The following is a 14,767-nucleotide window of genomic DNA, read 5'->3' as shown; positions in this document are numbered from 1 at the left end:
CTAACGTTTTTATGTACTTTCCCCTGGGCCCTTCGGTTTCAAATGCCCAGTTTTCAGTGTTGCTGCTCGGCGTTCAGGAGTGAGCCATAGTGACCGCATCCGCTTCCGTCATCATATTTTGTAGGTTACTTGTTTAGCCTATTGTACTCTATGTTAATTTACGTTCCTAGATTGCTCTGATTACTATGGGATTTGTGACCCAGACTTGTATGGAATTATATTTGAGGTCTACGACCTAACTTTGTGAATTGTAATATCTTAAATCTTGGAGTTTCTTAGACTTGAAGTACTTGATACATTGTTATTATTTTTGGGCTTGAGTTGGTTGAATGATGGGAGCAGGGTGGCTCCAGGAGTTTGTGGTTGGATTATTAGAAGTGAAATTTGTTTTCCACAGGTTTTTGGGTTGTCCATTTTTAAGGGAGGTTATGCCGAAATTTTGGTAAACCTTCTTTAAAAGTGGGTCCCGCAGGGCCACTTCGGATTCCAGGGTGGAAATTCGGGGCGGGTCCTGTCAATGATGGCTAAATGTCATGGAATCACAATTACATTTAACACAAATGTAATTGACATATAACAAATCACAATACAATCACATCTCTAATGTTCCATGTTTCCAACTTCCAATGTCAGAACCAAACTGTCCAAACTTCAAAGTCCAATACATAACAAATCCATTTGTTCCAAGTAACCAAACTTAACAACCAAACAATCCAAACTTAACAACCAACCAAACAGTCCAGACTTAACAAATAACAAGCTCAACTCCAAACTGCAGTTGATCTCCAAAGTGGCAACCAACCAAACAGTCCAAACTTAACAAATAACAAGTTCAACTCCAAACTGCAGTTGATCTCTAAAGTGGAAAATGTTCCAAGTTCCAACCAAACCAAATGAAAATACTCAAAATAGTATATGAATAGCTTGGGAAGTAAAAGAAACCGGCAAATGAGCAAGGGAAACAGCAACTCCATCTTCAAAACCAAAGAAACCAGCAAGTGAGGAAGGGAACTAGCAACTCCAACTTCAAAACCAACATAGCAGTAGGTAGCAACTAGTACCACATTGAAGCTAATTTCTGATTTTTTGAACTGCAAATCACACATCGAGTCAACAGATTAACACTCACACCAAATCAATCAGTAACCAAAATACCAAATCAATCAGTAACAAAAGAACTCGAATACCAAATCACACCTTTAGAAGTAGACTTTGCAGATTTTGACGGTTTTGGAGGCTTTGTAGCAGTACTAGTAGATGGTGCCTGAGTTGAGGTTTTGACTGTTTTGTCTTGATAATCTGCAAGTTAAAAGAAGTACAAAAGTTACCAACTCCAATTTGTGCAGATAATGAACATCAAGAAACATCAAGAATTGAATAATTAAAAACTGACCTTTCTCAATGTCTTCATAGAGTAGCACATCCTCGATGGTTGGAACATACTCTAGACCCATTATTCCCGGACTCTTAAGCCAATTTTGCAAGCAGATAAGGGCTTCAACACTCCTAGGAGTTAAGGAACTCCTGTGTGGATCAATTACTCGCTTGCCCGTGCTAAAGCATGACTCGGAAGCTACTATGGAGACTTGAATGGCTAGCACATCTTTTGCCACAGCTTGCAAGTTGGGATATTTTGATCCATTGTGCTTCCACCAAGTTAAAATTTCAAAGGTTTCCCCCACTTTAGGCCTCTCGAAGGGATCAATAATGTATCGATCAACTTCACACTCCACTACAATTTCATCACTGTTCTCAAGTTCTTTCGCCCAATTATCCATCATTTTGGCCATCTTGCCACTAGCACTTCTCCTTTTGGTTTGAGGCTGAATTCATTGAAGCTGCATATATATCAGTCAAGGCTACTAGCAAATCTTTGACCTTTGCTTCCCTCTCTTTAGCTTCACCATCATCCATGCCCAACTTAGTCTTGCAAATATGAGTGCAATTTCGAAGTTTATACCTAGGATCAAGAACTAAGGCAACCAAAAGCTGATTGACATCATCGATGTTGCCAAAATATTTTTCAAACTTATTCTTCATCCTCACCGCCATCTGACCCATCAACAATGCTGTTTCATTCTCGTAAGCCATTCCAGGCCGCCACAGTCCATCAATCTCACCCTCTATTGCCACAATGTCATGGAAAGCTGAATGGGCAGTAGGCTTATCCTCAATGTAACATCGTAGAAAACTCGTAAAAACTGGTAGAAAATGGCAGCCCTTTCCCAATCGTCATCATTAGGTGGTCTAACCCTCTTCCTACGAGTTTTGACTTCACTTCCTCCACCACTTCTAAATCTTCATCTATCACATCTTCTTCATCGAAATATCCATTATATTGATGCACATTCTCTTCACCTAACTGAACAAAGGCCTTTTTCAATGCAATTGCTGTGTCTAACATTATAAATGTGGAGTTCCACCTAGTCGGAACATCAAGAATGCAAACTTTGTTGGAATCCAAAATTTCCTTCTCAACTCACAACTTGAATTCATCGAGTCTAGAAGAAGAAGACGTCACATACCTCACTGCATTTCTAATTGAATCAACCGACTTATCCATAATAGACAAGCCAGATCTAACTACGAGGTTCAAAATGTGAGCCAAGCACCTCACATGTAGATGCTTCCCTCCCAAAACCGGGGGACTTGTCCAATTCAACATCTTCTTCCGAACATACTCCACTGCATGTTTGTTGGCAGCATCATTATCAACCGAAATGGTCAATACTTTATCTATCTTCCACTTCACCAAGCACGTTTCTAAAATCTTCCCAATGGTGACACCCGAATGATTGGGAATGCAGCAAAAGTTCAGTCTCCTTTTGTGCAAATTCCAACCTCCATCGATAAAATGCGCTGTCACCACCATGTAATTGACATTCTGTATTGATGTCCATGTATCGGTGGTTAGACACACTTTGAGTTTTTACAACTCAGCCCTAAGCTCCTCTTTTTTGGCATCATACATCGCTAAGAATTTTTTCACAATGACCCTTCTGCTAGAGATTTCCCACCGAGGAATGGAAACCGAACAAAAGTACTTAAATCTCTCCTTTTCTACTTGACTAAAAGGTAATTCGTCCATAACTATCATCACAACATCAGCCTCTGTACAGGCTTCTTGACTCCATTGTCTCATCACTACAGAATTGGTACTCCCATCACTAGTCTATACCTTCTGTCCTTCCTCCAAATCTAATCTACCAGGATATTTTTTGCACACATTCTCTATATGACTTCTAAGAGTTGAAGTACCATTAAAAGATGAATTAGCTTTGAACACAGTATCACAATACTTACATCTCGCTTTGCTGCAATGTCCGACTACATCCTCCTTCCTATCTTGTTTCGAACTCATAAGTGGTTCGTCAAACTTCTTAAAATGCTCTCAAACATTAGACCGGCGACTGCTACTTCGAGTCCGACTCTAATCCTCCCTCTTTCTCTTCTCTGTCTCGGCCTGGCTTGAAGCCGCCTCACCGCCATCAGTCTTCGCACCGCCACTAGTTTCCGTACCGCCCTCAGTGGATGGATTCGCCAGTACCAATTCATTCCCAAAAGTGGCCATTTCGAACAAGAACGAACAAGATATTGGATTATCGGACGTGAAAGGCTGAAGAAGGCTATACACGAAATGATCGAAGCTTGATTTTAGAAATAGTCTGGGATTGGAAAATGGAAATTTGAAATTGGGGATTTTACTTCTCGTTTTAGGGTTCGAAGAAAAGAGAGGCAGAGAGTGAGAGATATGTGCTAGCTGCTAAACGAGTCATGTAGATAAGTGGGGGCTGTGATCACATGTGGTCAACTTCATGGTATACTCAAGTAAATGACCTATCACAGAGGGACATATGGCAGTAATGGGACGAATGGCTTATACGGGTTGTAATCCGGGCTTTTATGCATTAGAGATACCAGTCCCGGGACTAGCCCGTTTTATTCATAAAAGGTCCGAGCCTTAAATTTTCGTCTTTTTTTTTTTTTTTCAAACCCCGGCCCCAACCGGTTTTCCAGGTTTAGGGTCAAAACGCCCAGGCCTACTACCAGCCACTGTAGTGCTGACAAGAGAGCATCTGATGCCATAGGAGTCAATCTAGAGGCCGGGGCTATGATGGGCGGTAGCTAGGCAGTTGTATCAACCCAGTTAGGATTGAGCACGACAGCTCTTCTAGGCCAGTCTATAGGTTGCTCCGCCGTTGGAAACACCGAGAGCATCGCTGCAAAACATGCATTACGTCTTCATGCAACACCGCGTCAATTCTAACCAAAAGAATCTGGGCTGCATTCGTTGCCACTACCACTTGCCATATTAGCCACTGTAGCCAATCTTTTCCAAACACTAATTAATGTGGTCTTCACTGTGCTATTCTTTGTCAATTGGAACAGACAAATCAATGTTAGCCAGAAAAGAATTCACATGGTCAATGACTGGTAGCCTAAGTCCAGATCGAGCAGGATCGCCCAAATCAACAAACCAATTCTATGCATTGTCGTACACGACAATAGCAATTAGAGCACGAAGACCATAGAAGTTGTGGACCTCCTTAGAGCAACCAAAAAGAGAGATTAGATAACGACGTCCTGGTATTGAAAAGTGGCCAAGGCAGCCACTATAGAGCTTGTCGCCGCCACAAGTCGACAACGTTGGAGCACTGCTAGGGAGAGAAAATAGTTTTCAATAGTTTTTTTATTCAATGAAGTCAAACAACACTTTTTTTTTGAAGAAAGGAGAAACTTTATTACTCAATAAGATTTACATCGTACATAAGGGCATCTAGGATAAAATCTGGAGCATGAAGAAACCAATCACAATGGACATTGGACTCATAACTATAGTTGGCTAATCTACGGGCAATAATATTGGCCTATCTAGGGACAAAACAGATTGTAATCTCCCTATTTGCGGCAAGGAGGTTATGTAGATCTGTGATCAAAGAGCTCAAAGAAGAGAGATATGCAACTGCTGAGTTTATAGCCTGAACCGCAAGCAAACAGTCACTCTCCACAATGACATTTGTGATCTGCATGGCAGACAGTAGCTCGAGTTCATTCCTCAACGCAAGTAACTTGATGTGTAATGGGGAACTAACAAACTCCATTCTATGAGAGAAGCCAGCAATGTACTGACCCAGGAAGTTCCTAAGCACGCCCCCCATACCACCTTACTGAGTTGAAGGCAATAAAGCATCATCTACATTGAACTTCACCCTCCCATCTTCTGGAGGACACTAGTTCTTGGGAGGTCTCGACTGGTCCTACTGGGAATTAGCAGTAGAATGATTTGCCTGTAAGTATGCATCATACCATGCCATGGCCATGGCAATCATTTAAGCATTGGGTCGAATGCGGTCCCTCCATAGAACATCATTCCTATATTTCCATATACTCCAAAGAAGAACAAGCAACTGATCAAAGGATTCAAGGGCCAAGGAGGTAGCCCGATCCAACATCCAATCTTTCCACCTGAGTGTAGACCTAGGAATGGAAAATGGAGGAGCACCCACAATCTCCCTGGCAAAAGAACATTCACAGAATAAATGTTCTAAATTATCCACACCTCTAGAACAGACTACACATTGCAATGGACCTGTGTACCCTTTGGACTTTAGGGCTGCACGACTACGTAAAAGATTATGCACCGCTCTCCACCTAAAGATAGCCACTTTACTAGGAACTTCAGCCCTCCATAGGGCTTTCCAGATAGGACTGTAAGGATTCCCAGGAGAAGACGAAGCAAAGATATTGCCAACAAAGAAGTCACATGCTATTCTATAAGCACTCTTGACAGAGAAGTAACCCCGTTTCTCAAACTGGATAGCCACTTTACTAGGAACTTTAGCCCTCCATAGGGCTTTCCAGATAGGACTGTAAGGATCCCCAGAAGAAGACGAAGCAAAGATATTGCCAATAGAGAAGTCACATGCTATTCTAGTATTCTATAAGCACTCTTGACAGAGAAGTAACCCTGTTTCTCAAACTTCCAAGACACCCTATCATGACCGAAATGAGAACTTAATTAAAGGGATGGAAAACACTTGAGCAGCTACATGAGGCTCGAAACAAGCATGCACAGTTGCATGATCCCAAGTTAATGAATCACCATGAATTAAATCAGAGACACGCTCAAAGATAGTATCATCCGTTCGAGAAATGGAATGATGAGATACATTTGGAATCCACTCATTATTCCCAATGTCCATGGACTGCCCATTGCCAATTCTCCATACAAGTCCTGCCTGTAACACAGGCCTAGCCTCCAATAAACTCCTCCACGAGTAGGAGGGCCGCTCACCCATGTCCGCCGTAAGAAAGGAGCCAAAAGGATAGTATACTGCTTTAAATACTTGGGCTACAAGTCAGTCAGGCTTGGAAAACAACCTCCATCCCTGCTTAGAAAGCATTGCCAGATTATGAGCATGGAGCTGTTTAAAACCTAATCCCCCTTTATCCTTTGGTAAACACATTCTTTCCGAAGACCTCCAGTGAATTCTTTTTTTCTCGTCAGTACTACCCCAAAAAAATTGACAACAAAGTTGCTGTAACTCATCACACATAGATTTAGGGAGCACATAACAATTCATAACATAATTAGGTAAAGTTTAGGCCACCGCCTTAATTAACAATTCCATCCTTGTTGGCCTCATTGGTTGTGTAATACAAATGGCTTGTAATAGATTTTGGTGGATTTTCTACTAAATTAAGGAGCAATGATGAATCACAAAATCATGTTGTTGTAGTGGTTGTTGAGAATTTTGATAAAGTTATTTCAATTATTATTGTTGTCATCGGTCTCCAAATGATAAGCAAAGGCTGGTGGAAATATGTTTTAAAACGCTAAGGCATAAGTCGAGGCGTTTTCGGGAGAGCTTAAGTATGGCGTTCGGCGTTGGCCTTGAGGCGTAAGGCGTAAGCCTTACGTATAAATGAGCTAATAGATGTAATTATTACTCTTATATATATCACATTAAGAGTAACTAAAAGAACATTATTAATTGTCATTCACTCATACTAAGTAATAAATAAAATGCTATAACCATATGATTCAACAAATTCACTCAAAAAGGATTGAAGGAAGAGAGTTTCAACTAAATATATCAAAAAGGAAGAGTTGGAGCAAAAAAATCAATTTTACCTCTGATATTCAGATCAAATGAGTGCCACATGTCTCTATTCAACATAAATTTGATGAAATTTTAAAGGAAGAATCTAAATGGCCTAATTTTAAAGTTTGGGTATCTAAATAAGGGTTAATTACACATAAATGCATATTTTAATGTTTTTTTTACCACAAGGCCACCAACTGTTTTTTTCCCTCATAAGGCCACCAACTGTTTTTTTTCCCTCATAAGGCCACTAAATTAAAACATGTATTAAATTTTGGATATAAAAAATCAACATATTTACATAACTGCCACTAGAGTAAAAAGTCAACAATCATCCTCTCTCTCTTCTTCGGCGAGGTCTCTGGCCAACTCCTGCGGGTCTCCGACCAACCTCCGGCGACCACAAAAGCTACTGTTACTAACATCAAAAGCTACTGTCGCTGACAACAAAAGCGACTGTGGTGAGATTTCCGGCAACATCCGGTGAGGTAGCAAAAGCTACTGTCATCAACAAAAAAAGCTACTGGCAACTTCCGACGAGGTAACAAAAGTTACTATCATCAGTAACCAAAGCTATTGTGACAAAAAAAAAAAAACTACTGTTACAAAAAAAACTTTTCTCCCCAAAACCATAATCTACTATCCCCACCAACAAAAACTACTGTTACCAACACCAAAAGCTACTCTAACCAACAACAAATGCTACTCTCACAAATACCAGAAAGCTACTCTCACTAGCATCAAAAGATACTCTCACAAACACCAAAAGTTTCTGTCACCAACAACAAAAATTACTATCACCAACATTAGCGAGCTACTCTTACACTAAAGAGCTACTCTAGTAACAGAAGCTACTTTGACCATCAACAAAAGCTACTATCACAAACACAAAAAACTACTGTCACCAGTAAGAAAAACTACTATAACTAATACTAAAAGTTATTCTCAAAGACTTGCAATGCTCAAACAGAAGCTATGGTTAATGTGTTAAAAAAATACTACTCCATTATAACAAAAACTACTATTAATGTGTTAAAACACTACTCCACTATAACATAAGCTACTGTTAATCTAGCAATTCCACACAACAAAACGAAAAGAAATCAAAACAATACAAACTAACAAACCCCCCCCCACCAATCATACAAGAGCAGAACTCTTTTTCTCTCCCCTGCAAAATTCCACAACAGATGAATTCAAACAAATCCAAACCCATTCATTCCAATAAATCACAATCAAATCACCTTCTAATTTTTTTCCGATAACAAAAATCAAGCTAGAAGCCGAAAATACAAAATGAAAATCAAGCACCGGAAAATGTAAACATAAAGAGGGAGCAAAGGGTCAACAGATTGAGAAGAAGATTGGATTTAGATCTGAGAGCAATTTGTAGCTTCTGCTACTTCCATGGCATTCCAGATGTTCTTAACCACTCCCGTTTTCTCCTTGCTAGGATTCAACGGAGCTGAGGCTTGGAGATGACAGAATTGTGGCTTGGAGACGAAGGAGCCGAGCTCATCATGACTCAATTTCGACGCCCGCCGCTCGCCGCTCGCCGCCACCGGTTAAATTCTTTGATTAAGAAGAAATATTAGATTCTGGCTCGATGGAGAGCAACTCAGGTTCTTATCTTCATCTTCATCTTCTTGGACGGAAGCGAGATTTGAGGCTGTACATGAACATGGACGATTCTACCGCCGCCGACGATGACCTTTGCAACGGGCTGTGGAGGTCTGTGTTATCTCAGCCACCAGATCAAGGTTTTTTATTATATGGTGATGAGGCCGAGGCTAGGAGTTGTGCGCTTTGAAAGCATCGACTGCTTCAGAGCTGAGCCACCAGATCATAACCGCTCGTCGGAGAACGACTCTGCTTCGAATTTGAGCTCCTTGCCGCTGGCTCGATGATTGGAAGCTCGAGGTTCCTCATCTTCTTGTGCTGCCACCATTTGTTTTAGATCGAAGCGATGGCAGAGCTTTGGGGCCGTTTCAGCTGCAGTTAGACTTATCAAAGGTTCAAATCAGAATGCCGGCATCGATCGGAGGAGGTCGATTTCATGTCTCCGTTTTGGAATTGAACTCTGTGTGTGTGTGTGTGTGAGAGAGAGAGAGAGAGAGAGAGAGAGAGAGAGAGAGAGAGAGAGAGAGAGAGAGAGAGAGAGCAATGAGTTCTGGTTTTGAAATATATCTGGATTAAAATTTTCTTCGATATAATTCTGGAGGGGTATAATAGTCAAAGTAATCACATTTTTAGCCTCAAAGTGGCCTTATGTTGACAAAAAAGATTTATTGGCTCTATTGATAATTAAAGTTTTAAGGGCTAAATACAAATTACTACCCTGTGATTTAGGTCCAAAATCAATTCAGTCCCTGAACTTCTAATTTCATCAAAAACACCCATGCACTTTCAATTTTGATCTAATAAGTCCAATTTGTTAGTTTTCCGACAATTGAGTTATTTAACTTGTTAATGTGGCTCATATATGACCTATTTTTTATGATGTGGTGTCGATGTGGTCTGCATAGTCAATTTAGGAGTGAGTCCTACTATTAAAAATAAATAGTTTTTCAACAAATAATCCAACTATAACCTGAACCCATAACAGAATATTAACGAATTGGACCTATTAGATCAAAATTGAAAGTGCAGGGGTGTTTTTGATGAAATTAGAAGTCTAGGGACTGAATTGATTTTGGACCTAAACCACAAAATACTAACTAGTATTTAGCCCAAGTTTTAAAATGACACTTCTATATAATTTTCTATCTAAATAATCACTTTTAAAGTCTGGATACTATCAAATCCTCTAATAAAAACCCTAGTTAAAAACTCCCAAAGCCTCACTACGGCTACGACGTCGTTGCTCTTTTCCCGCCCATCACTGTAAACTATAAAGCCTAAAAAACAAAATTAAACCCTTGAACTTCTTCCCATGGGCTCGTTCGCCACGGTGAATACCGATATGCGATTGTGCATCTTCGTGGGCTTACCGGAAGATTTGGTAGTGTTAATCTTGAAGAGGCTGCCGATCAAATCCCTAATTCGCTTCACCTGCGTTTCGAAACGCTGGCGCCTCATGATATTGTCCGACCCAAATTTCGCCAAATCCCAATTCCAGATAGCTTCCGAGCAGCAAACCCTGAGTCGCAGAGCCATCCATGAATCTGACTGTGAATCCCTAGACTTTGAGAAACCGATGGATTTCAGAAAGGTTCGGTGCCCATTCAAGCAACCGGGCCTTCATGTCAGAATACTGTGCTCCTGCAATGGTTTGGTATTTGCAGCTTCTAGCAATTCAGATATGTATATCTGGAACCCATCAACTGGCTTCTTCAAAAAATTACCTGACCCAGGTGCTCTTCCCTCTGCAATTCTATGGTTTTATGGTTTTGGCTATGTGTCCACCATTGACGACTACAAAGTTATTATCAGTTTTGATGTCTCTGGGAAGAAGATAGCAAAGGCTATGGTCTTCTCATCCAGAGCTAAGAGTTGGAAAACTATTGAAGTCCCTTACCATCCCGTCTTTTACCTGGGGAATCTTTTTAATGAGGCACTTCATTGGCGGATCTATCTTCATGGAGATATTGTTGCATTTGACTTGGCAAAGGAGCAGTTCCGAACAATGTCGCTGCCTGCTTCTCTTAACTACCACCATGGTGGTGTCCATATATCAAGTCTCGGTTCTGTTGGAGGATGCCTGTGTGTAATTATTCAAAAGAATGCTAATGATAGTTGCATTGATTTGTGGGTCATGAGAGAGTATGAGGTCGCAGACTCTTGGACTAAGCTCTATAACTTGAAGTTTTCGGATCAGCGTGAGTGGATAGCTGATTTGAGGCCGGTCTTGGCTACGGAAACTAGTACTTTTCTGGAGAAATGGAGTCATAGTTATAGGGGGTGTAAGTGCGAGTTGATAAGGATTGGCCTTAAGGAAGAGAAGATTGAAACATATATGGTTAGAAAGGAGCCTTTTTACGTGATTGCATATGAAGAGAGTCTACTTTGGCTAAATGATTGATCTGAACTGCCTTCAAATTGTGGTTAGTGACTCCTCATTTTCAACCTCTATGTTCTTTATTGTAATTGTTTAGTTCACATTAGTGACTATATGAGTCACCCTCATGATAATATATGTTTCAATGATCGACTTCTGTAAGTTTTAGTTTTAACCAAATGTACTTTGTTATGTGATGAGAATTTGGATCTTTGGTACGTAAATTATCTTTCCTTGTATTAGAAAGGTGTCTTAAGAAATTGGTTTGCTAGCTAGATACTTGATGTTAAACCAATACATTTGTGAAGTACAACATTAAACCTATGACTTCATACTTTGATACCGCTTTTATGATTGCATACCAATGGAGTCTAGTTTGCCCATATAATTGATTAATGCATTCAAATTCTGGCTACTCACTTCTCATTATCCCCTCTATTTTCATCATGCATTTGAACTGTAAACCATCAATGAAACTCAACCAATGATTTTTTATTTATTTTTATAGTTTGGTCTTTAATGATTGGCCATTGTATTCTTTTGAGAGTTTGCTAAATAGTAATTACTCTCTATCAATTTAAATAAGCTTATTTATGGGTTTGAAACTTTGAATTGAGACTGTTTATGTGTGATCATTAGAGAGTAGAGAATGAATCCATTACATTATGCTTTTCAATGGCTTGGTAGAAATTGTAAGTTTGACTGCAAGTACTTTTCAATACTGTAAACAATAGGACAGATGCTGCCAGTAAAATAAAAAAGAAAGCAGATTAAGCAAGACAATATATTGCGTCAAGCCAGACTAAAGATGTTGTGATTGAAGGCTCTATGGATTTTATTTTTGGTCGGTGATATTACGAGATTCCACTGCAATTGTTCCCCAACAAATTGTCTGATCAATGGGTTCTCTTCAATTGGTTAATTTTGGTTGATCAACTATTATTATTCTGCTGAAAATGAATTGGAGAAAGTGTACTTCTATATGCCCTCAGAACTCAGTCGTGCAAAGTTAGCTGAATTGGTGTATCATCTTTACCATTGAAGTGGTTTGAGTGAAGTTCGGGAAAATTTTAAGAACAGTACATGAAGTATTGGCCGTTCCGAAGCTCGGTGTATTTGGTTTCAAAGAATTAATTTTGGTACATGAAGTTCCAATCCCAACCCACTTTTAGTACATGACGTCAATAACACCGTTAAACATATGAAATTATTCAATTTTCAAAGGGTAATTTTGGGTTTTCACATCTCTCTCTCTCTCTCTCTCTCTCTCTCTCTCTCTCTCTCTCTTTCTCTCTCTCTCTCTCTCTCAAACCCATTTCTGGGTATTTTTCTTCTTCTTCCTCCTTTTTCTCCTTCTTGTTCTTCTTCCTCTCTCCCTCCCTCTCTCGGACACCCATTTCTGGGTATTTTTCTTCTTCTTCCTCCTTTTTCTCCTTCTTATTCCTCTTCTTCCTTCTTCTTCCTCTCTCCCTCCCTCTCTCGGACACCCATTTCTGGGTATCTTTCTCCTTCCTTCTTCTTCTTCTTCTTCTTCTTCTTATTCCTTCTTCTTCCTCTCTCCCTCCCCGATTTGATTTGGATACCCAGATTATTTGATTTTTTCCTCCTCCTTATTCTTCTTCCTTCTTCCTTCTCCTCCTCCTCCTCCTCCTTCTTCATTCTTCTTCCTCCCTCCCTCCCCGATTTGATTTGGACACCCAAAATCTGGGTACCCAAATATGATTTTCTTCTTCTCCTCCTTCTTCTTCTTCTTCTTCTTCTTCTGCAATTTTTCTTCTTCTTCTTCTTCTTCTTCCTTCTCCTCCTTCTTCCCTCTTCTTTTTCTTCTTCCTTCTCCTTCTTCTTCTTCTTCCTCCTTCTTCCTTCTTCTTCTTCTGCAATTTTTCTTCTTCTTCTTCCCTTTTCTTTTTCTTCTTCCTTCTCTTCCTCCTCCTTCTTCTTCTTCTTCTTCCTCCTTCTCCTTCTTCTTCTTCTGCAATTTTTTTTGTTAATTCATGAAGAGACAAATTTACCCTTACAAATTTGACTAAAATCAAGTTGACTAATGGGGGCCGTAATTTTGGGTCGGGATTGTAACGTCATGTACCAAAGTTAATTCTTTGAAACCAAATACACCAAACTTCGGAACGGCCAATACTTCATGTACTGTTCTTAAAATTTTCCCAAAAAGTTCTGAGATGTTACCAACAAGACATGGGCATCCTTGTGAAGTTTAATTGTGATGGGAGTTGTCACTTTGGTTCTATAGTTTAATTTTAGAGATAAATTTACCATCAGTCTCCCAATTTTGGTGCCAAGGTTAATTTGATACTCAGATTAATCTCTCGTTAAGTGTCTGTTATATATAAGATAAGGTCTGCTCACCTAAGGGACAGTTTTTAAGGGACTGTGAGGGACAAGTGAATCTGACGGCTAAAAATAAATGCACAGTTTTAAGTTATTATAATTTCTGCTTTTATATTAATACATGTGGTTAAGATACATTTGTCCTTCACAGTCCCTTAAAACTGTCTCTAAGGTGAGCAAATATATATATATATATATATATATATATATATATATATATATTGGATGGTGTGACATTGGGTGAAGTAATGATTAAGAGTTGATTGAATTGTTATTTCGTGCATTTCTCTTACAAGCATGCAATATATCATGTGATTGATTGATGTGATTGTCTTAAAGAGTATCTTGGATTGAGTGTAACATTTTAAGTCATGTGGATTTTTAAATGTTCGGTCTGAGGACCTTTTGTCACATTGGTAATCGAGGCAATTATATCGTATGCTTGAACCTTGGCCGAGGTGACAGACTACGATTTAGTTAGAGCTCTAGTATGTCTGTCATTGTACTGCTTGGGGGATAACTTTGTGTTATCGTGTGCCTCTGAGTGCAATATACTGATTGGGGGATAATTTTGAGTTATCGTGTGCCCATGGGTATATTTGTTTAAAAGAAAGTGTTGGTGTCTTTTCTTTTGTCGTCCATGTGGGACTTGATTTGAATAAATTGTAGAGGTGACATTAGTTGCTTTAATTTGATTTTGGGTTGAAAAATGATTAAACAGAGATTGTTGATTTATCCAGTTTTGAGTTTACTCATACAAGCTTCAAAAGCTTACCGGGTTGTTTGCAATCCCTGTGCACTATTCTATAGTGTAACGGTTATTCATGCAGGTCAGGACCACCAGGGCTGAGTTCAAGGTGTAGTTGCAGCAGTTTAGGTTCTTAACTACTATTTTTGTTATTAACTGTTGGTTGTATTATGCTCTTAGTGAGCGTTTACATTCGTGTTTCATTTCATTCTGATTTTGTAAATACTTGTTATTATAACGTTCGGCTCGAGTGATTGAGTCCTTACTGAGAATATGCTTATGGATTACTGTTATTGCTTAGATTAAATTGAAAATTCTATGCAATTTCGGGATGTTGGTTAGGTTATTGTGTTTCGGATTTGAATATCTTATTCAAAATTTGAGCCGTGACAGGCCTATTCCTTGCTTTTCTTGGCCTCCCACGTTTCTTTGGATTCTTGTGGAGGCTGCACAATTGCTAAGCCCATAGACACGACATCAAGGTTAGTACTGCCCATAATAAGACTAAGCCAAGACTTCTTCAGCAACACATCATCAATGTCAAACCTTTTCCTACACACCCCTACAACC

The 14,767-nt window shown here is 39.5% G+C and overlaps 2 protein-coding genes across 2 annotated transcripts; one reads left to right on the top strand and one right to left on the bottom strand.

Moving 5' to 3' along the window:
- Positions 1-5,330: 5,330 nt before the first annotated feature.
- On the bottom strand, positions 5,331-6,299 carry LOC112163838. The gene is made up of 3 exons (XM_024300090.1): positions 6,039-6,299; positions 5,599-5,939; positions 5,331-5,514 (listed from the first exon to the last, which is right to left on the bottom strand). The coding sequence occupies exons 1-3, from the start codon at positions 6,297-6,299 to the stop codon at positions 5,331-5,333; spliced, it is 786 nt and encodes a 261-aa protein (XP_024155858.1).
- Positions 6,300-10,038: 3,739 nt separating this feature from the next.
- Positions 10,039-11,127, top strand: LOC112163836 (F-box protein CPR1). Its single transcript, XM_024300089.1, has one exon. The coding sequence runs from the start codon at positions 10,039-10,041 to the stop codon at positions 11,125-11,127; it is 1,089 nt and encodes a 362-aa protein (XP_024155857.1).
- The last annotated feature ends 3,640 nt before the right edge of the window (positions 11,128-14,767 follow it).

This window comes from Rosa chinensis, chromosome 5 (assembly GCF_002994745.2).
Source record: "Rosa chinensis cultivar Old Blush chromosome 5, RchiOBHm-V2, whole genome shotgun sequence".
Classification (NCBI taxonomy): Eukaryota; Viridiplantae; Streptophyta; class Magnoliopsida; order Rosales; family Rosaceae; genus Rosa; species Rosa chinensis.
The sequence above is the reverse complement of the archived record's forward strand: the minus strand, read 5'-3'. Positions and strand labels throughout refer to the sequence as shown.